The following is a 23,934-nucleotide window of genomic DNA, read 5'->3' on the forward strand; positions in this document are numbered from 1 at the left end:
TTAGACATACTGATAGACAGATTGTAGCACACAGAGATATAGATACATTAGACATACTGATAGACAGATTGTAGCACACAGATATATATCGTCGCTCATTCTCTTCTCTTAGGGGCGGCCATAGCTGAGTGGTTAGTGAGCCCGCCTAGGGAACCAGAGGCCCTGGTTGCCCCAGGTTCGATTCCAGGCTATCCCAGCATATGTGCCGATGATATGAAATTTGTCCCTGAGCAAGACTCTTAACCCCAATTGCTCACAGGTTCTCATTGGAAACAAGACCGCAAGGACTTTCATGAACGACCTGTTAAAAGGAATTATCCTTATCCTATCCTTCCACGGTGTTGCAGGGCACAATCGAACCGCTGCACAGCACGCCGTAGTCGTGCCAAAATCGCACAATCTTGTCTGCCTGTCACGTATTAGCAAATTAGGCACAACATTGGAGACAGCTGGTATATTTTTACGGTTAGAGTTTATAGCCTTACTCAGAAGATCAGGGCCTCACTCAGCCACATTTAACGCGTACACAAATCCATATTTATTTAGCACGGCATGATATCCACTAAGTGACATTTCGCAGGTTCCTGGGATTGATGTCGAGTATAAGCAGATTATTCGAAAACAAGTATGCCAGCCACGCTGACTGGATGATAAAAAGGGTTATTAAAGATCAACTAAAGACCCCTTGATGTGGCGTGTGTCGCTGTTTAGAACTTAAACCACCAGCTACACTGCTGCCACGGCTGAGCCTCGGTGACATAAATTTGGGGACCGAAACAATTAAGCTGTCAAACCGTTCTCCACGCGACTCAGAAACGAGATCACAGTGGCAGCGTTCTAGTCGCATAATGTGAAAACCTCGTTGCCTGAGTCAGCTGGATCACACGCTGTTTGTTTTGTGGAAAGGGTGGAGGGTGGGGGGTGGGCTAGGGTGAGGGGTCAGAGAGAAGGGAACCCCCCCCCTCCTCCTTTACGTCAACACATCTCAGTGTTCGTTTAACTCTGAGAAGGTACAAATGGAACCAAATGGGACGCGTACATGTATGTGACTTTTCTCTAAACTGTACTTCTTTTTTTTGTTTGTATAATGTTTTTTATCCCACGATTTTGTAACCCATTTTTTTCACCCAGTGCCAATTGTCAAAAGTAATCCTGGGCGCTACACTCCCTCTGCCAGCCTAAGGAGAGCCTAGAGCCGAGCTCATGCCTCAAACTGTACTTCTATCAGTGTCTGTTAACTCTTCGGTCTCTCCTTTCCTTTCAAACGTATTGATTCTTATTCTTTGCCCCCCCGTTTTACGTTATGTTCCTGTACGGTATTTTCCCTTCATTCTATCTAGAGCAACATCACTCTGCAGCAGTTGGTTCTTAACGTGGGGGGCCGGGGACCCCCAGGGTGTCCTTGAGGGGGGCTACTGTGGGTCCCCAGCTAAATTATTTGGTGGTCAGGATCCAAATGGACCCACGTACGGGGTCCGTAACTCTGTCCGTGGTCCGCGGACCCATAGGGGTGCTTGAGTAGTTACGGGTCTTTTTACTCTGAGAGGGTACGAATGGAACCAAATGGACCCTTGCGGGTCCATTCGTACACTCTCAGAGTCTCAGTCTGCGGTGTTTAAGTGCAGTGGTGGAAGAAGTACTCAGATATTTTACTTAAGTAAAAGTAGCAATACCACAATATAAAAATACTCTGTTACAACTAAAAGGCCTGTGTTCAAAATGTTACTTGAATAAAAGTACAAAAGTATTGGCATCAAAATATACTTAAAAATACCAAAAGTAAAAGTACTAAAATGTTTGAAAATAGCAGATCTACAAGCTCAACGCGTCGCATCGCTTGTTGATCGGCTATTTTCAAATAGCCTAGGTATAAAATAGGCCTAAAGTGGTTAATGTATGTTTTATAATGTAATGATTTATATCTGCAAAGTAACTAGTAACTAAAGTTTTCAAATAATTGTAGTGGAGTAAAAGTACAATATTTGCCTCTGAGATGTAGTGGAGTAAAAGTAAAAGGACAAAAAATTGGAAATACTCCACTTTACTTTAGTGTAAAATATACCTCAACATTGTACTTAAGTACAGTACTTGAGTAAATTTACTTAGTTACCTTACGCCACTGTGTGAGCCAGCCTCACACATGTGCAGCGGCGGGTGCTCTGGCAGCACATCTGTGTTAAATTAAAGAGTGCAGCAGCATTAACATCAAACAGGCCTGCAGCAGATGGAGCTCTGCAAGAGAGAAGAACGTGTTCTACTGCAACACCCCAGCATGCAACCATCTCCCTCTCTCTCTCTCTCTCTCTCTCTCTCTCTCTCTCTCTCTCTCTCTCTCTCTCTCTCTCTCTCTCTCTCTCTCTCTCTCTCTCTCTCCTCTCTTTCCCCCCCCTTCTTCTCATCCCTCTTTCCCACCCACTCTGACTGCTTGTATGCATTAGTAAATAGATGTATTCTCTGCCCTAAAGCTTTTTATGGTGTTTCTAGTGGGCTGGGGGATTCAAACCATTCGGAAGAAAATAAAGAATGTATAGAATATAATTCTTTATTGTCAGCTAACTGTCAGTAAGAGGGTCTGTCCGTCTATGTGTCGGCCTGCGGCTAAATCTTCCGAAGCACTTGTGTGTGTGTGTGTGTGTGTGTGTGTGTGTGTGTGTGTGTGTGTGTGTGTGTGTGTGTGTGTGTGTGTGTGTGTGTGTGTGTGTGTGTGTGTGTGTGTGTGTGTGTGTGTGTGTGTGTGTGTGTGTGTGTGTGTGTGTGTGTGTGTGTGTGTGTGTGTGTGTGTGGGGGGGGGGGGGGGGGGGGGGTGTGTGTGTGTGGGGGTGTGTGTGTGAGAAAAAAAATAATAAAAAAAAATCGCTGGCACTGGTGAGTACATTATGATATTAGACTCTGGCGTGGAATGTGTTAAGACCAGGACACATCTGTGTGTCATTTTGAGATTTCTTTGGCTATTCAAAAAATAGCAGATATACAAGCTCATAGCTTTGTGCCGAAGCTATAATCTCGTAAACCCTCTGACCGATCAGCGGCAGACTTTGTAGACGCTGCCAGTAGACCATAGATAGAAGCACCTTCACGTTATCGTCTCTTGACGGGTGGAAATCTCCAAATGTCCAAAACTGTTACTTTTCAGGATTCTAATTCAGAAATGGCAAAAGTAGCAGATCTACAAGCTCAAAGCGCGCCGCTTTTGCTTTTGTGTGACGCTGTAGTATGATCAGGTTGGGCGTTCATTTATGAAAAAAAAAAAATATGGAGATAGGAGGCTTTCTATATATACTGTAGGCTCTCTAGATATATGATATGTTTTATACAAGTGGTTCTCAACCAATGGTCCGGGGACCACCAGTGGTCCTTGAGGGGGCTCTAGGTGATCACGCTGACACCTTGCCCAAATGTGTTGTCGTGCGTCACATGATCCACATTGGAGTCACGCCGTTTTCTTATGTGGATCCCGAGATCCACATCGTTTCCCACTTCTCGTTTGATAAATACACTCGTCACGCATGTGTTGCGCATGTGTTTCCTTAGTTCTTACATTGTTAACCCATTAAAACCGGGGAACGCATCTAGTGTAACCGCTTCAACCATTATGTTATACTTTGGCTGTTCAAAAATAGCAGATATCCAAGCTCATAGCGCGGCACTATGAGCTTGTAGATCTGTTATTTTGAAAAATCCTGAAACTTCTATGGAAAATCTTTGAATATATATGTTTTCAAGTGAACATTTTTAACAAAAATCTTTGCTTCTGGTGGGTCCCTGGAACAACATATTTTGAGATGGGGGGTCCTCGGCCAAATACATTTCATTTTGGGGGTCCTTGACATGAAAAAGTTTGAAAACCACTGATTATAGCAACATAAGTTTATTCAAAAAACTGTTAGTATTTAGAAGACATTTGTAGAATCCCCCCAGAAGCAAAGATTTGAGTTCCGGGATTGAATGGGTTAAGAAACCACACTATACATCCATTCATTGCAGACAGATCTCCCAAGAACATGGAGATTGATGTGGTGTGATCTTTGGAAAACGCACATTTTGGGCTTGTGATGGTTATTTATTTACCGTTCACATGGGAACGGAATAGAAAAAGTTTTTTTTGTCTCTTCTACATCTGCCCCGCCCCCCCAGTATGCTCTGATCTTCTCATAAACAAAAACAAAGCACTAAAAAACTCCATTTCATACTAGATTTTTTTTATTAAATGTTTCCACCTCTAAATGTCATCTGGTGCACATGCACTTCTTCCATTTTATAGCCAGTCTGTGATAGTTATCCATTTATAGTCATTTGTTGGAGGTGAGCAGTGAGCACAGGGTGGAGGACGAAATATGTGAAGACACAAAGAGAGCAAAGATTGCGAGAGTTATTTCAGATTTTTTGCAGTTTATTGCCAGAGATTTTTCATTGAAAAAAAAAAAAAGTACTCAGGAGCTGAGATACAAATTTTTTAAGTTTTAAGTTAACAAGGAAGTGGATAGGAGTCTAGATCTTCGACTAATCATATCTCCTTGGTCTTTGGGTCAAATTAGAAAATATATATATTTTTCTTTTTCTTTTTTTTTTCCTTTTTTTTTCTTCTTAAAAACGAGTTAACTCGATCTTGGCAATCAAGTGATGGATTTTAAAAACGAGTAAAAACGAGTTGGCTTAGGAATGCGACAAAAAAAAAAAGAATATCCATGAATTCAGTATCTCCAAAGTCTCCATGGGGTGACTAATCGATAGAAAAAGATTTTTTTTGGGGTGAACTAACCCTTTAAGTGGTTAACATGTCTGGAAAAACACATGTACATGCATGGAAGCACTTGTCGGGGGAACTTTTGTCAAATGTAAGACAACAAGGGGGTGGGGGTGGGGGCGGGGCTGTGAAGCACTGCCTTACTCCTTGTATCTGGGTAGAGAGCTACAGTGAGGAGCAAAGTGCAGGGGAGCAAGGGGAGGTGAGGAGGTGGAGTAAAGGTGGTGTGAGAGACATGAGGGAGGGCAGCAGAGTACATGTGGAGCTACAGTACAACATGTATGAGATGAAGGACTCCTGCTCTGAGTATCCAGGCTATACATGATGTTTCCCATATGAAAACACGGCTGTGCAGTCAGAGAACACACGTGTGTGTGTGTGTGTGGTGGTGAGTGCCTCAGTGTCGGAGGTGTGAAGAGAGACAGTGGATACTTAAGTAAAAGTATCAATACTGCAATATAGAAATACTCCGTTAAGGTGCGGTCCCGCCGCACTTTTATTATATGGGGCGGAATCTGCCAATGCTTTGTTAATGCAAATGCGTGGACGCCCTTACAAGTAAAAGTCCGGAATTCAAAATGTACTTGAGTAAAAGTACAAAAGTAATGGCATGAAAATGTACTTAAAGTACCAAAAGTACCAAAAGAGCTTGTAGATCGGCTATTTTCAAATGGCCGAAATGTACATATAGGGCTGAAGTGGTTAATGTATGTTTTGTAATAATAATCAAAATCTACTATTGTAGTAACTAAAGTTTCCAAATTATTTTTATGGAGTAAGAGTACAATATTTGCCTCTGAGATGTAGTGGAGTAGAAGTAAAAGGACTGAAAATTTGAAATACTCAAGTGCAAATACCTCAAAATGTTACTTAAGTACAGTACTTAAGTAAATGTACCTAGTTACTTTCCACCACTATGTGAAGGAGATATCTGTGATGCAGGCCAGAGGAGGGAGGCTGCAAGCCTAATTTATGGTCCGTCGTACGACGGCGAGACGTGCCGAAAATAGCCGACCTACAAGCTTACGACGCACCGCGGATGCGACGGGTCGTGAGCTTGTAGGTCGGCTATATTCGAGGCGCAACCAGGTCTAAATCAGGCCTGAGGCAGATTAGATTCGAGAGGGCGTGTAGATTTTATTCAAAGCGTTGTGGAATTTAACACGCCGTCTCATTCAACCGGGAGCTTGAGTAGAATCCCAATTATTTTACTGCACTGCCGCTGTGATCAACTTCAGCTTCTCCTTCAACTTGCAAGCTTATTGTCACATCACAAGGTTTACGGTGTGTAAAACGAGTGGGTGAAATTATTTTCTGTACAAAGCTCCCCACGATTTGCAGTAACAAGACATTATAATGATAATCTTTATTGTCCCCCAAAGGGATATTTGTCTTCACAGTCTGTTCAAAAGAAACAACAAAATAGCACGCGCTATGAGCTTGTAGATCTGCTATTTTTGAAAAATCTTTTGAATAGCGAACATTTGTAACTCTAATCTTTGCTTCTGGGGGATTCTACAAATGTCATCTAAATCCTAACAGTTTTTTGAAAAAACTTATGTTGGTATAATCAGTGGTCCTCAAACTTTTTTCATGTCAAGGACCACCCAAAATTATGTATTGGGCCGCGGACCCCATCTCAGAATATGTTGTTCCAGGGACCCCTAGAAGCAAAGATTTGACTTACAAATGTTTGCTTTAAAAATATATATTACTCAAAGATTTGCACAAATGTTCACGATTTTTCAAAAATAGCAGATCTACAAGCTCATAGCGCGGCACTCGGTGCCGCGCTATGAGCTTGTAGATCTGCTATTTTTGAATAGCCAAAGAAATCTGAAAATGACCCACAGATGTGTCCCGGTCTTAATGGGTTAATGCTGCAATGGCTGAGGGGACAAAACTCCTGCTAAAACGAACCCTTTCCCACTTCAAGGTTCTGTGTCTTCACCCAAATGGCATGAGTTCGAGGTAGCGATACAGGGGTTGATCGGTGTCATTTGTTATTGTAAGAGCTACAAGCGTGTGTCTGTGATTGCCTTATTGTTCATATCAGAAAGTGTGGGTGTGGGGACGTCCGATGATCTTGGAAGCAATTCGTTTGTTTCTGTTAGGCATGGACAATATAGTGAACAAAAAACATGGGGAACAAGTTCAACACAACAGAACAGGTTGAATAATGCTTTTGTACTGTGATAACAGAAGATGAGGGACAACAGACAGATATAGTCATAAGAATAGTCGAAAGAAACAAAGGGAAAAAGTCAGATAACAGGACAATAACATCAAAATATAAACAAAGTTACTGTGCTTTCTTGTAAATGGTAAATGGTGCATTTATATTTGTCCAAGGCGCTTTACAATGATTATTGTGCATTACATTCACCCATTCACACACCGATGGCGGAGGAAAACCATGCAAGGCACCAACCTGCTCATCCGTAGCAATTTAGGGTTTCAGCGTCTTGCTCATAAAGGACACTTCGGCACTAACTCTGGGGGAGCCAGGGATCGAACTGCAGCCGCTCTTACCTCCTGAGCCACTGCTATATTATGTGTGTTGCTGCCTGTGTATATTGTTTTATGTCGGGGTTTATAGGGATGAAATTGAGCACCCTCGCTAAATCCGGTGCATGTCTTTACATCACATCATGTATATATTGTCCCGTAGTCTCGTAAGCAAAGTTCGGAGAAATCCCTTAGCAGCAGATATCAAGCGTGTATGTGCACTGTTATGTGTATTTTGTTTAATTTGACTGGACTGTTGGATTTGATTTTATAATAATTTGTCTTTTTGTATTCATTTTTATTTTTATTTTGTAGTTTTTTATTTATTTAATTAGTATTTTTTTGTTGTACATTTGTATTGCATTTGCTTTGTTCAGGACGCCGGGGAGACTAGAGGCTCATTCATGTGTCTCTAATGGGGGGATCCTTTAATAAACATAAACATAAACATGTGCACGGTGACAGTGGCAGAGCGCTAACACTCAAGTTGCGTCGTCGGGGTTGATCAAACGAGTTGTGTCTCAGAGTCATTACGACGCGATGATGATTATTACGATTACCATGATGAATGGCGTCTTGTGAGCGGCCGAACCTGACACATATACAGTACATCAAAACCCGGTTTGAGTTTCTGATGCGTTGCAGTTAAAAGCTTTTCAGAGGAGCGGGCGGATGGATGGAATGTGGCAACGAACGGTGTCTATAGCTGTAGCAGAGGGTCCCTCAGTGGCACTCGCCTCCCATATCATGTGCAGTCATCTTCACAGCCAGTAAAGTCAGCACATTCTCTGCTACCATTACATTTACTACGGCTCATTGGGGAACGACACCACGCACCATCAGTGTCATTGTAATGCCTGGTGTGAAATTTAACCCTTTAAGACCGGGGATCGCATCTGTGTCACTTTAGATGTTAACCACCATTATTTTATACTTGGGGCTATTCAAAAATAGCAGATAATACAAGCTCATAGCGCGGCACCGAGTGCCGCGCTATGAGCTTGTAGATCTGCTATTTTAGCGTATAGCTTGTAGCTTGTAGATCATGTTAGAAATCATGTTAAAATAATGTGCAAATCTTTGGATATATTATTTTTTTTAAGCAAAAATGATTTACTCAAATCTTTGCTTCTGGGGGGTCCCTGGAACAACATATTTTGAGATGGGGGTCCACAGCCAAATGCATGTCATTTTGGGGGCCCTTGACATGAAAAAGTTTGAGAACAACTGATGTTATAAGTGTTTCAGAAAACTGTTAGGATTTAGAAGACATTTTGTAGAATCCCCAGAAGCAAAGATTTGAGTTAAAAATATTCGCTTTAAAAAAAATATATATATATTCAAAGATTTGCACATATTTTCACGTTTAAAAAAAAATAGCAGTACGAGCTTGTATATCTGCTATTTTTCTCTAATCTAAAAATCTTTCCCGGTCTTGCTGGGTTAAGAAAGACTCTGCTTTATGCTAGGGAACAATCATTATTACTAAGTACTCCGCTCAAATGACTGGTATTACATGCTTTGGAAGTCGTGTATTAGTCACCTCGACTTCGCTAAAAGAACCCATAACGATTTTTATCCAGTGCGCTACACACTTCATTAGACCACAGCATAATTATTTCACCCCCCCTCTAATAGTTATGCGATAATTTTCATATCCTGGGCGTTCGTTATTTCTATCTCGTGCTCTCTCGCTTGACTTGCGTGTCTTGAAGTTTTAACAGCGCTTTATCTAGCGGGAGAAGACTGTAGTTTTCGTGACCCCGTAACTAGAGGCGAGATTCTTTTTTTTTTAATATTCAGACACTCGTGTGTGAACTAATTGGTTTAACCCATTAAGACCGGGAACGCATTTGTCATTTTACATTTTAACCACTTTAGCCATTATCTTATACTTTGGCTATTCAAACATGCAGATATACAAGCTCATAGCGTGGCACCGAGTGCCGCGCTATGAGCTTGTAGATCTGCTTTTTTTTTTAAATCATGAAAATGTGTGCAAATCTTTTAATATATATATTTTTGTGAACAAGTGAACATTTTTAACTCAAAGTTTTGCTTCTGGGGATTCTACAAATATCTTCTAAATCCCAACAGTTTTTTGAAAAAAATGATGTTGCTTCTTCTCAAACCTTTTCATGTCAAGGACCCCCAAAATGATGTGTGTTTGGCCAAGGACCCCCATCTCAAAATATGTTGTTCCAGCCCCAGAAGCAAAGATTTGAGTTGAAAATGTTCGAATGTTCGATTTTTCTAAAATAGCAGATCTACAAGCTCATTGCGTGCACTCAGTGCCGCGCAATGAGCTTGAAGATCTGCTATTTTTGAATAGCCAAAGTATAAAATAATGGTTAAAGTGGTTACACAGATGCGTTCCCGGTCTTTAAGGGTTAATAATGAACAGCTTAGAGAGTGTCTCCCTGGATAACACCGCAGGCTATGAGAAAATTATGAGACATTTTAATGAGTGTTCTGTAAACTAGTCTTCAAGTGATTTGTTATGCCTCAAGAACTTGTTAAGACCAGATTAGTACTTCGCCTTATGACGTGTGGTGCGGCCGGAAATAATAGCCGCCGTACAAGCTAGCGACGCGTCGTAGCGTGGCGACACCTCGTGAGCTTGTAGATCGGCTATTTTCGGCAATGCGACCAGTGGTGGAAAGTAACTAATTACATTTACTCAAGTACTGTACTTAGAAGTACAATTTGGAGGTATTTTTGCTTTACTGGAGTATTACTCCACTACAATTATTTGAAAACTTTAGTTACTAGTTACTTTGTAGATTGTGTTTATTATTACGAAACAAACAAACAAACCACTTCAGCCCTATTTAAACTTTGGCTAATTAAAAATAGCCGATCTTCAAGTTCACAACGCGTCGCATGGCGACGCGTTGTGAGCTTGTAGACCTGCTATTTTCAAAAGATTTGTGATTTTGTGAAACGGGACATTCGGCATATTGAGTGCTTTTACTTTTGGTACTTTTAAGTATATTTTGATGCCAATACTTTTGTACTTTAACTCAAGTAAATATTTTATTCCAGACCTTTACTTGTAAGGGCACGGTCCCACCGCACTTTTATTTTACCTCTGGCAATGCTTTGTCAATGTACTGTAAATGCGTGGATTCATGGCTGAAATATCCAAACAGTTTCAGTGTCATTTGAGCTTAGCGAAATAATGTGATGTTCTCTCTCTGGTCCTCTAGACCTTGAACAAATACAAAAGAGTCTTACACAACGTTATCCACAGGCATCACATGGTACTTTAGTACCTCACAGAGCACAAACTCTTAACAGAAATGTTGAATTTGAATTAGCAACCAACTGAGTCACACATTAGCCCCAGAGAAACATTCACTCGCTGTTGATTTCACTGGGGCTGCCGCAGTATATTATGCCTGGAAGGTATATTCATGTTGACAGTGGTGGAAAGTAACTAAGTACATTTACTTTAGTACTGTACTTAAGTACAATTTTGAGGTACTTTTACTATACTGGAGTATTTTCAATTTGCAATACTTTTACTTCTACTCCACTACATCTCAGAGGCAAATATTTTTACTTCTACCCAAGTCTTTGAAGATTTTAGTTACTAGTTACTTTGTAGATTTAGATTGTTATTACGAAACATACATTAAAGGAGTAGTTCACCCAAACAATGACTTATTTTCTATCAATTACACACCCCATGAAGCCTTGAATTGGGCCCTTTTTTTGGGCGCATTTCCTTTTGCCAATACTTTGATGACCAGCGGAGACTCCGGAAGAGCCTCTTATTGACCGATGAACCGGTCATCAAAATATTGGCTCAGGAATGCGACAAAAACTAAGAAATCTCCATGAATTCAAGACTTCATGTGGTGTTTAATTGATAGAAAAGAAAAAACAATGGGTGAACTACAGTACCCCTTTAACCACTTCAGCCCTATATATACACTTTGGCTATTTGAAAATTGCCGATCTACAAGCTCAAAGCGTGCCGCAATGCCACACATTGTGAGCTTATAGATCTGCTATTTTCAAAGGATTTCTTTTTACTCTATGGCCCTGATACAGAAAAGGTTGAGAAACCAATGTCAACATCATAGACGACTGACGATTGTCGTTCTAAAAAAGAAAAGTTTGCTAGAGGTGTGAAGAAGAGGTGACGGTGGTTTTGTCATGTCTCCTAGCAACACTAGCGTCTCTACACCGCAAAGCTGACAGACCCCGAGGAGGTGGGGAAGAGGATACAGGTGTGATCCATTTATTAACCCATTAAGACCGGGAACGCATCTCTGTCATTTAAGATTTTTTGGGCTATTCAAAAATAGCAGATCTACAAGCTCATAGCGCGGCACCGAGTTTGTAGATCTGCTATTTTTTGAAAAATCGTGAAAATGTGTGCAAATCTTTGAATATATATATATATAATTATTTTTAAGCAAACATTTTGTTTTTTAAACGTATGTTACTATATATCAGTGGTGCTCAAACTTTTCATGTCAAGGATCTCCCAAAATGATATGTATTTGGTCACGGACTCCAGAGACCCCCCCCTCCTCCCCCCGAAGCAAAGATTTGAGTTAAAGATATATTCGCTTGAAAAGATGTATATATACATATATATTCAATGTTCCTGTATAGAACATTGTTTTTGTTTTTGTGGAGGACAGGGCTCCGTCATTGACATGCAAGCGGAAGCCACGTTCAAATTGAATAAATTGGATTCAATGAACACCTACTTTTCAACTAAGTGCCTGCTTTAATTCCTAAGCCCCAAGATGCAGGTACATAAATGAAGATTTTTTCTAAAAATAGCAAAACTACAAGCTCATAGCGCGGCACTCAGTGCCTGCCAAGCTTGTATATCTGCTATTTTTGAATGGCCAAAAGTATAAAATGATGGCTATAGCTAAAATCTAACATGACACAGATGATCCGTTCCCGGATTGAATGGGTTAAATTCAGTTGAAGAGCATCAGCTGGAAACGCCGCTACCGTTGGATGTGCCGAGAAATTGCACTTAAGGGAGCTTACAGCGTAGCTTCTTTTTATGTTTTATTATCTTTGTCTTCTTTATGTGTGTGTGTGTGGGGGGGGTCCAGCACCTGTGTTGAATGTGTTTTTGTGATGTGCGGTACTTATTATGTACCGTTTGATGATGCCAGTATCCATAATAAACCATGATGCTCTGCCACGGTTATTATGCATGGAAACAATAACAGACTTTGTATGAAGGGTATTCAGTTCTTACAGTCGAGTAAAGAATGTTGTTGGGGGGGCGGGGAGGGGGGGGGGGGGGAGGGAGGGGTTGCACCATTCAAGTGCAGCAATTCAACTCTCCTCGAGGGGAAGCCTGAGCCAGAAACAAGTGCAAATAGGCTCCCCTTCACATTCTGTTATTCAAAAACAGTAATAGGTACTTTGTGCAGTAAGAAGTGAGTATATACTGTAGGGTGGGTGCAGACAGGGAGGGAGGGAGGGAGGGAGGGAGGGGGCGCTATTCAATTACTGTACAGCAATCTAATAGTAGCAATTCAGCCACTTCCATTCAACGTCTCTCCAAAGGACAGGAGGCAGGAAATGAACGAAAATTTTTCGTCATAGTTTTAGTCGACGAAATCAACACTGGTCCCCAGACTCCCCACTGTACACAGAAAACCATCCTATCGGCGAGGCAGTTTTTTTTAAAGGGATAGTTCACCCAAATAATACTTTTTTTTCTTGTCACTCCATGGAGACTTGAATTCATGGATATTTATTTGTTTTTGTCGCGAATAATTTGATGACCAACGGACAGGTAAACAGAGGTTCCGGTAGGAGACACGAAGGAGACTCTTTGTGTCTCCTACCGGAACCGCTGTTAATGATCTTAACTTCCGGATTACATGAAGTCTTTGCCGAAAACCTGATTCTGATTCTGATTCTGTATGGATAGATGTAATGTGTTGATCAAACCTGAGTCTATTGTCCAACGTGAGTCCAAGATAATTATGTGAAGAAAATAAAAAGGACCACTCTCAGTCTGTATATGCATGGTGGTGCAGTTTGCGGGTGCACGGCTCACGAAGATTCACAGTAATGAAGCAATAGCCAGCACTCCGAAGTCCTTCTGGTACTTTTAATTCATATGCACGGACAAACACTGTACACGGACGCGTTTCGGCGTCGAGCCTTCCTCAGCGTATCTATCATATATACGCTGAGGAAGGCTTGACGCCGAGCATGTCCGTGCATATGAATTAAAAGTACCAGAAGGACTTCGGAGTGCTGGCTATCGCTTTATTACAAGATAATATGTGAAACTGTCAACCTGTTCTACTGTTTTACCAATGTATGAGGAGTGGGTCAAGTCCAGTGTGGGTTGTTTTAATGACCAGTGGAGGAGGTTGTCCCATGAGCAAAACAAGAAGGTAATACTGCTTATGCTGTAACATTTCTGTGTTAAAAAAAACGGTAAAGCCTCAGAGGTTGTGGGCTCAGATCCACCGTGGTGCATCTGGTTTCGTCGAGCTAACCTGGTTCCAGACGAATCTGCCATTGAAACAAATTATTTGCCCTCTGCAGATTATGTCTGGCCCCTCTCAGTTGAGATTGGATTTATCTCCCTCCGAAGTTGTGAGGGACCAGTCAGGGCCCAGTATGCGAATATGGGTCAGGTTTATCACCAGAGCCATTTTTTTCAATCCGCCCCTTGGAAATGCTCGTTCCATAAAGAGATTCCAGACTAATATCTACACAGTGATATTAGTCTGGCCATGCTAGGCTATCGTCAAGCGTCTACATGTAACGTTTGATCTGCGTTGTGCTGTGGATTAATGAAGTTCCTGACCACTTCTCTATTTGTTGACAGTTTATTCTGGTAAGAATGCATACACGAGTCTCTGGGTCAGTCACTTCTTTTGGTGTAACACACCCCAAGCCTCAGCACGTCTTGGGCAAAATCTCATTTAGACTGGCCTATTCTAACAATCAATAAACATAACAACACAATGCAATACAATGAAATAAAACAAAACAATATGTGCTGTACCTGGTAAGAATACACGCACAAGTCTCTGGTCAGTCACTTTTTTTTGGTGTAACACCCCCAAGCCCTCAGGACGTCTACAACAGAATTAGCAGCTAGCTTGTTGTAAACAATATACCGTTTGGTATGTCAAAATGACTGAATTGAAAACATGTAGGCTACAAAGCATCACATCACTAGCACTTAACACGTGTATTTAGCATGTTTAGAACAACCAGTATGCATCACGGTATCACAGTAAACGTACAGACTCTTGTTGAAAGATATAGTGTGCTGAGGAAGGAACACGTCTCTCATTTAGACTGGCACCGCTCTAACACGCCCACTAACCAACTACCGAAATGCCCTTACTTAAAGACGGGGTGCCGTGATTTTCAGTGATTTTTTTCCCCCCCCTAAAACATAATCATCAGGTATTATGCTTATACTAGGAGGAAGATTTTTTCAAAAAAGTGTACAGAAAGTGTTAAAATTGTTTTTATGTGGACACGCCTCCAGTTCATTAAGTATACCTGGTTCTCACCTTAGCACCTCCTCCACCACCTTAGCACCGCACCCACCTGTCCTAGTCCCTCCTCCTCCTCATGCCCACACCTGCTGTGTTATGATAATGAGGGGGAGGGTACATTTTTACTATGCCACTAAAGGGCTGTTTTTCTATTGGCACGTTTGACCCTCAAGGTTTCAGCCTCCAGGTAGAAACTCAAAATAGTCAGAGAAGACATAAAACACCATAAAAACACCACCAGGGGGCTTAATGAAGTTCTATCAACCTCATAGACACATGAAAAACAGAAAAAGTGCAAAACCATGGCACCACCTCTTTAAGGAGCAAGTGGAACCCACTAAACCAGTGGTTTTCAACCAGTGGTCCGGGGACCACCAGTGGTCCTTGGTGGAGTACTAGGGGGTCCCCAGCGAAATTAGTTAACATAGCGTCACAATCGTTTCAACCACTTAGCTTTGGCTATTCAAAAATAGCAGATCTACAAGCTCATAGCGCGGCACTCAGTGCCGCGCTATGAGCTCGTACTGTAGATCTGCTATTTTTGAAAAATCTTGAAAATGTGTGCATATCTTTGAAAATATATATTTTTAAAGGGAACATTTTGAACTCAAATCTTTGCTTCTGGGGGTACCTGGCACAAAACATTCTCAGATGGGGGTCCGCGGGCCAAATGTATATAAAATTAGGGGTCCTTGGCATGAAAAAGGTTAAAAACCACTGCACTAAACTCTTTTACATACAGTGTAGACGAACACGGGCCAGTTTGTGTTCGTTTAGACTCTACACGAACACAACTGGCCCGTGTTGGGGGGAGGGAAAGCTTTGAGTTTACCCATTAAGACTTGATATATAATTGGGTGCGGACCCCCCCATCTGAAAATGTTTTGTGCCAGGGACCCCAGAAGAGAAGATTTGTGTAAAAAAATCAGGCTCTGGAATTTTTCCAGTTTGTTTTTAAGACAGACAGTCATAGAAATGATAATCTCTCTCACATGGGGTGTGAATAGTTTGCTTCTCGAAGGTCTTTTTGGTGCAGATGTGGCCCTTATTTATATTTATTCCCCCGTCCACCCCAAAGCAATTACAGTCAGTGTGAATTTAGTTGTCTTCTGCTTTTCTATGGCGAGAGCAGCAGGGAAATGTGTTCTTATTGGGTTTGTTAGTGTGTGTGTATGTGTTGTGTATTCACTCATGGGTGGCTGTGAGGACTATGACCAGAGACATACTGCCCTCTACTGGTGGTGAGGAGGAAAATATCATGTTCTCACTAGTTGTGTTGTTGGGAGCAGGTGTGTGCGTGTGCGTGGACAATTTGTGTGTGTGTGTGTGTGTGTATGTGTATGTGTGCGCGACTGCGCATGCGTGTGTGTGTGTAAAAACTACATAAATGTCTTGTTTTTTCATTCAGGTGTGTTTGTGTTTGTGTGTTTGTGTGTTTGTGTGTGTGTGTGTGTGTGTGCGTGCGTGCGTTCTCTCATTCAGGTGTGTGTGAGTGTTCACACTTCACCACGGGGACGACCTGCGATCGCTGCGTGGACGGTTACTACGGCAACGCTTTGATTGGCACCCCCGCTGACTGCCAGGCTTGCCCTTGCCCACATCTCAGCAGCTGTGCTCTGATAGCAGAGACTGGGGACGTGGTCTGTACCAACTGTCCTCCTGGACAGAGGGGTGAGTTCAGCATCCCATAGCAGCCCTATGGTCTGTACCAACTGTCCTCCTGGACAGATGGGTGAGTTCAGCATCCTATAACAGCCCTATTCTAGGGATGTTATGTGTGGTAGTCAAACCCAGTAAGTAACTATGACTAGAAAATGTTTCTCTGTTGACATTTTGTTGGTGATGATAGCTTCTGAAAGTTATATTTTGGCAGTGGTGGAAAAAGTACTCACATTGTTTACTTAAGTAAAAGTATCAAGTATAACCAAAATCCAGAAATTTACTTGAGTAAAAGTACAAAAGTGTTGGTATCAAAATATACAAAAATACAGCAGAAGTAAAAGTACTCATTGTGCTTAATGTCCCATTTCAAAAGTTCAAAATGTATAAACAAATCTTTAGATAGAAAATAGCCGATCTACAAGCTCACAATGCGTCGTATCGTAACGCATTGTGAGCTTGTAGATCGGCTATTTTCAAATGGTCGAAATACATATGGGGCTGAAGTGGTTAGTGTGTTTTGCGATAACAATCAAGTCTAAAAAGTAACCAGTAACTGAAGCTGTCAAATAATTGTAGTGGAGTAAAAGTACAATATTTGCAATGGAGTAAAAGTACAGAAAATTGGAAATACATACATAAAGTAAAAATACCTCAAAATTGTACTTAAGAACAGTACTTGAGTAAATGTACTTAGTTATTTTACACCACTGGTCACCAGTATAGTGTATGAATATAGCTTATTAAAGGACCACTTCACCCATTTTCAACCTAACCTCGCGTCACCAGGCTATTGTCAACCTATCTTCATATAATTGGTAATTACTAATTATGATTAACTAACTAATGCTCGTTATAAGATGGCATAATGGCATAACTTAAGTACAGTAGTACTTGAGTAAATGTACTTAGTTACTTTACACCACTGCCTTTGACCTTGTCTTTGCCTTCACCCCTCCTCAGGGAGTCGCTGTCAGATGTGTGAGGACGGTTTCTACGGCGACCCCCTGGGCCAGTCCGGCCCGCCTCGACCGTGCACGAGATGCGACTGTCACGGGAACGTGGACCCCAACGCGGTGGGCGTGTGCGACCACGCCACCGGCCGCTGCCTGAAGTGTCTGGGGCACACGGAGGGCGACCACTGTGAGCGATGCCGACCCGGGTTCTATGGCGACGCCCGCAACCAGACCACCAGCCAGAAATGCAAAGGTGAGTGAGTGGACAAGAGGGGGAGTGGTGGAAAAAGTACTCAAATTCTTTACTTAAGTAAAAGTACCGATACTGCGATATAGAAATACTCTGTTACAAGTAAAAGTCCAGAATTCAAAATGTACTTGAGAATAGCCGATCTACAAGCTCACAACGCGTCGCGATGCGACGCGTTGTGAGCTTGTAGATCGGCTATATTCAAATAGCCTATGTATAAAATAGGGCTAAAGTGGTTAATCTATGTTTCATAATATAATCATTTATACCTGAAAAGTAACTAGTAACTAAAGTTTTCAAGTAATTGTAGTGGAGTAAAAGTACAATATTTGCGTCTGAGATGTAGTGGAGTAGAAGTAAAAGTATTGGAAATTGGAAATTGGAAATACTCAAGTAAAGTACAAATCCCTCAAAATTGTACTTAAGCACAGTACTTAAGTAAATGTACTTAGTTACTTTCCACCACTGCTATACAGTAGTGTTTACTATACAGTGGTGTTTTGAACTACAGTATACAGTGGTGTTTTGAACAGTAGTGTTTGATTTGTAGGCATTTAGAGGTTAGGTTTAGGGGTTAGATTAAACCTAACCTCTAAATGGAGAGCAGGAAGATCGGCCTCAAGTTCAATGCCAAGAAAAACAAAACTACTGACAGTTAACTCATTGAGTGCCATTGACGTGTTTCACGTGTTTTACCGCAAAAACGTTCAGAACCCAAGATATCATCATTTGAAGATTTGCTGCTCCATTCACTTCTTGTTTAACTTATTACTGAAAAAGGCTGTATCTCGGCTCCTGAGCACTTTTTTTTACTATGTATTTTTCAATGTTATGTTATTTTCGAAAAGGCAGACAATTAATGTCAACAAGGTCCAATGACCTCGTCGATTTTTTTCATTCTATTTGCTTGTCTTTCTGTTGTCATGGCTGCCAGTTCCCACCTGATGTTATGTGGGAGTCCTGACTGCTCCAGACCAAGCTGAATAACTGCTAGCTTACATAACGTCTTCATACTAGGACTTACATGTAAGATATGTAAGATGAGTCGTGTTCCAAAGAGGATGATACGATCTCCCACCATGCAACAGCACATGTTACCCGACAAACCCGGGCCTTTCCCCTTGGGCTCAACCTTCCTCCAGAAAAGGGTCTTGGGATTACATTTCCACCATATTGCCACCAAGTATCCACCATATATGTACAGTTCTCCATTGTAGACAAAGGCTGCATGACCCTGACGTTGTTCTGGAAGAAGCTGTGCAGAAGGTGTGCTCAGCCAACAGTTGGTCTCTGTGTCAAATACTCTGATGTTGTTGTCCTGGTGCCCACATCCCCCAAATACAAACATCTTTGTCCCGATGATGGTGGCAGAGTGACAATATGAAGCAGCTGATGGAATGCCTCTGGTGTTAATTAAAGACCAGATAATTGTTGTGGTGTCCAACTTGTAGATGTCATTAGTGTATTGAGTCAGCTGGTTGAATCCTCCATGGATAAACATGACCTTCTCCAAGACACAGGCTGAGTGGCCAGACCTCGCCTCTGGAACAGTTCCAGAAATCTTTGGCTTGAACCATCTGTGGGCGTCGACATCAAATGCATAAAGAATGTTGTCCCTGTCCACCTTAATGGTCAACCATATGCCATTCACTGTTCTCTCACAATTCACTGTCCCACCCCAGATATAGATGATATCTTCTATCAGTACAGCCGTGTGTCCGTAGCGTATGGAGGGAACATCAAGGGAACATTCTCCTCTTCCAGTTTTCACTGGGGGCAACATCATCCAGCACAAAGTCACTGTGTTGAAGACATGCACATCAATCTGATCATTGTTGTAGGTCAGCCTTGTATAGAACCCTCCAAAGGAATACACCTTGTCTTCCACTGGCCCAGCAGCACAACCATAGAAGAGGTCTGTCTGTGGTCCTCTTTTCAGAGGAACCGACCAGCACAGCATCTCTATCTCTGTATCTCTCTTTTCTTCCTTTGCGTCTCACTCTGTCCACGTCTGTTTCTTCTCTGTCTCTGTGTGTCTCTCTGTCAACGTCTCTGTATCAGTGCCACTGTCTCTGTCTCTGCCTCAATCAAATAATCTCTCAGTATTCCTCTCGATCTCTCTAGATGTCTGCAACAGCTTATATAGGCTGACAAAGCTCTGATCTGATGTCACTCACAACACAAACTGATGTCATGCATGTGTAACAACACTGATTTGTGCAGGTGTTTTTATCTGCACACATTTCTCTCTTAATTCACACAGATAGTGTGTCTTTATCACAATATGCCCAAATATGGATTACTGATGTCATAGTACTGACAACATTCAGATCATAGATTTAGCTGAAATAGACATTCAGGTTGAGTAACGTCATTAGCTATTCCATATAATGATGTCATCACGCAATGATATCACAACATCATTATTACATCAGATGTAATTGTCCTTTTAAATGTTGTTATTGTAGTTTCAAAACCATTCAGCAACTTCTGTGAATGAATTGCCCTGCCTTCTAACAACCTTTCTGTAAATTACTTATACTGATTCAGAGTGGTGCTGGTGTGTGAAATGTTTCACTGGACGATACATCTGAAAGGACATGATAATGACTACCCAGCTGCTGTGGTGTACTCATTTTTAGGAAATTATGAGAAAAAGAACAGTGGTCAGATTGATGTCCACATCTTTAACACAGTGTCTCTGCGCTGGAGGAAGTTGCCCCGATGGACAAATGGAAGAGGAGAAGGTCCCCCTGATGTTCCCTCCAGACGCGTGGGCCACACAGCTGTACTTATAGCAGATTGCGTCTACATCTGGGGAGGATATCCTTACTGCAACCTCTTCTATGAATTTGATGTCGACTCCCACAGATGGTTCAAGCCTGAGATTTCTGGAACCGTTCCAGAGGCGAGGTACTACCACACAGCATGTGTCTTGGAGAAGGTCATGTATATCTATGGAGGAATCAAGGAGCGGACTGGAAAAACTAATGACATGTACAAGTTGGACACCACCACAATGGTCTGGGCTTTAATTAACACCAGAGGAACTCCACCACCTGTTGCATGTTGTCACTCTGCCACCATCATCGGTACAAAGATGTTTGTATTTGGGGGCTTTGGGGACAGCAGAGTGTTTGACACAGAGACCAACAACTGGCTGAACACACCTCCAGCACAGCCTCTCCCAGAAGGACGCTTTTGTCATTCGGTCTTTGCCTACAATGGAGAGCTGTACATAAATGGTGGTAACAGCCTCATATTCTTAGTGTGGAAATTCAACCAAGTGACCTTCACCTGGAATGAGGTTGAACTCAAGGGAAACGGCCCTTCTCAGATGTATTGTATGCGCTGTTGCATGGTGGGAGATCATATCATACTCTTTGAAGGTCAGCATGATGGTCTGTACATCTTAGATTTAAGTCCAACACTGAAGACATTATGCAAGCTAGTAGTTATTCAGTACGGTGTGGAGCAGTCAGAACTCCCTCACGACATCAGGTGGGAACTGTCAGCCATGACTAAAAACCACTAGAAAGGTTCACATGCTCAGTGGAGCGCACATCTCTGTCTGGAAGTGTGACCAGTCTGGAGTTTGACTCTGTAATAGAGCGTCTTTATGTGAAACAACAGCTACTGATTAGGAACATTATTTGCACCTGTGCTGATTACCGATATCCCCTGCACCTGTTACAATCCTTTGAAGTGTTTCTTTTTTGTGAGATCTAACTCTTCTTAACTCATCCACTGCGTTAGTTCAGTCAGAAAACTCACGAATAGTTTGAACCAATATTGTATTATGAATGTGAATACAAGTGTGTATATAATAATTTCTCCCTGCTCGGCACAATCATACAGACATCATTAACCATTAACACATTGCCTGCCAAGGACGTATACTTAACACATTGGGTGCCAGCATTTTTTCATAACAACTTACGTTGGGTGCCAGCATTCTCCCCATTGACTGCGCTTTGCCGTTTAAAGCTCTAGACTCCACGAGGAGCAAATCCATGTAAAAAAAAACATCCATTCATGTTGCGCGATGACCCTGGCTACAGCCTGGAACGATAACATTTCACTCGCGAGTTACAATGGGGGGGGATCGCGCATCGCGCATGACCGGTTTTCCCCACCGGAAACAGATTCGGAGATATAGGTGTTTTAAAGAAGGAAATAGACAGGAAGTGGATGGGAGCCATGTTTTTGTTTTTCCGGTGATCTATCTGGCCTATCCTTCTCAAGATCACAATGGGTACTCCCAGAGCTGCTCTAGCCCCGCCCGTGTGGAGAAAAACGAAAAAAACAAAAAGACATATTTCACGGTCTGGACCGTGTTCGGCACCGGACCGCTACTCTGCGCAAACACGGTTCAGACCGTGTTTGGCACCCGATGTGTTAAGTCCTTAAAAAAAAGAAAAAAATCACACCCAGTGTGAAGTGGGCGGTGTGGTCACAGTGGTCATCACAGTGATGGAAGAAGTGATGGAAGAAGTGATGGAAGAAACCATAACTTAAAAAAAACAAATGTATGTTTTTTTTAAAGTTATGGTTTCTTATATAGGGCTATGCACATGTGTCATGTTTCCCTAGCCAATCACAGTCCTGAATAGACTGTGATTGGCCAATCACGGTGCAGGGTTAGGGGGGTACATTTGTGGCCAATCACAGCACAGGATTTGGTGTGCAAATATCCAAACCTCACACATAGGGGTGGTTTCACCGCCAGAAGTCTGCTAGAGGGCGCTCTTCCCTAACCTATGAATGATCCCTTGACTGCGAGAGAATGGTAGAAGCAGAAACTATGACGTAACAAAAAAAGTCAGTCCATCCACTCCCATGTTATGAGATTTAGAAAAACACATCTAGCTCGGATTTCTTCTCCCAGTCTGCGTTTTTTGGGTGAAAACGAGCCATGTTCAACTGAGCCAAGATTACCACAGAATGGACGATTGCGGGTGGATAGATGAGACCCTCGCCCTCCCCCCAGACAATGTGGCTTCCGCGGGTCTCCATGGATCGTAATTTTTTTTTTTTGTAAAAAAAACGTTCAGAACCCAAGATATCATCATTTGAAGATTTGCTGCTCCATTCACTTCTTGTTTAACTTATTACTGACAAGTAAGACACGCGAACGCTGGAAGCGAACGCAGCTCGAAAATATTGTGAATTTACGGACTTGTAATCCGTGTTATTTCACTGTGATGGGGAGAGAACATTGACTGTGTGTGTGTGTGTGTGTGTGTGTGTGTGTGTGTGTGTGTGTGTGTGTGTGTGTGTGTGTGTGTGTGTGTGTGTGTGTGTGTGTGTGTGTGTGTGTGTGTGTGTGTGTGTGTGTGTGTGTGTGTGTGTTTTGCAGGCTGCATTTTAATCAGAGCATTGTCTAAATTCCTGCACTCTGGCGCACTCTGGCGGCTGCACACAGGCAGTGCACGCACGTGAGTCACATGGGGGCGCGAGCCAATGAGAGCGCGGCTGCACACAGAGACACACACACACAGCCCGAGCACGGTTACATAGTAAGCTCCACTTCGTCGGAGGCCGCGCGTTCGCAAAAAAGGCTGTATCTCGGCTCCTGAGCATACTTTTTTTACTATGTATTTTTCAATGTTATTATGTTATTTTCAAAAGGCAGACAATTAATGTCAACGAGGTCCAATGACCTCGTTGACCTAATTTGTGAAACCACACAGTGCAACCCTCAGTGATTAGCACCCATCAGGGGATCGATTATACTGGAGATAAATATTCTGTGACTACTTGAAAAAAGGTATAAGAAATTTGAAAAATTGCTGGCACAGTTCGCAATTATTTTCTTATTTCATTGGCACTAAATGAGTTAACACAGAGGACAGAACCATTGCCACTGCGGACGGGGTACGGTGCTCGAGGCACGTCTAGGACTTCAAATACCTCGGGGCCTGGACTGCTTCAACGGAACAGGACCTGAAGGTTCCGAATAGGGCACTTTGCCTGGAATGCCTTGCATGGGATGAGGAGAGTGTGGAAAATCAGACCAGTCAGGAGAAGACCTCAAGAGAGCGGCTGTTCGTATAGCTACAGTGGAGTCAGTGCTGCCGCCTGTATGGACCCTCCCAGCACAACAGGAAAGGGGCCCCGGATGGAGTCTACTCAAGAATGCTATGAACGGCATTTAGGCGTCACATGGACGGAGCACATCAGAAATGTGGTTCCTCTACGGCAGTGGTTTTCAACCAGTGGTCCTTGAGGGGGTACCAGGAGGTCCCCAGCTAAATGAGTTAACATAGCGTCGGAATCATTTTAACCACTTCG

General features: G+C 42.3%; 1 protein-coding gene across 3 annotated transcripts in view; it reads left to right on the top strand.

Annotated features, from left to right (window-relative positions):
- lamc3 (laminin, gamma 3) overlaps positions 1 to 23,934 on the top strand; it is a gene marked incomplete at its 3' end in the record, with an annotated part of 219,918 nt that overhangs the window by 154,964 nt on the left and 41,020 nt on the right. For all 3 annotated transcript variants that reach the window (XM_080420017.1, XM_080420018.1, XM_080420019.1), the window contains exons 13-14: positions 16,258 to 16,446; positions 17,398 to 17,643. In XM_080420017.1, coding sequence (XP_080276143.1) covers positions 16,258 to 16,446; positions 17,398 to 17,643 — 435 coding nt within the window. The remainder of the gene's footprint in view (positions 1 to 16,257; positions 16,447 to 17,397; positions 17,644 to 23,934) is intronic.

This window comes from Gymnoscopelus braueri, assembly GCF_963280865.1.
Source record: "Gymnoscopelus braueri genome assembly, chromosome: 22".
NCBI classification, from domain to species: Eukaryota; Metazoa; Chordata; class Actinopteri; order Myctophiformes; family Myctophidae; genus Gymnoscopelus; species Gymnoscopelus braueri.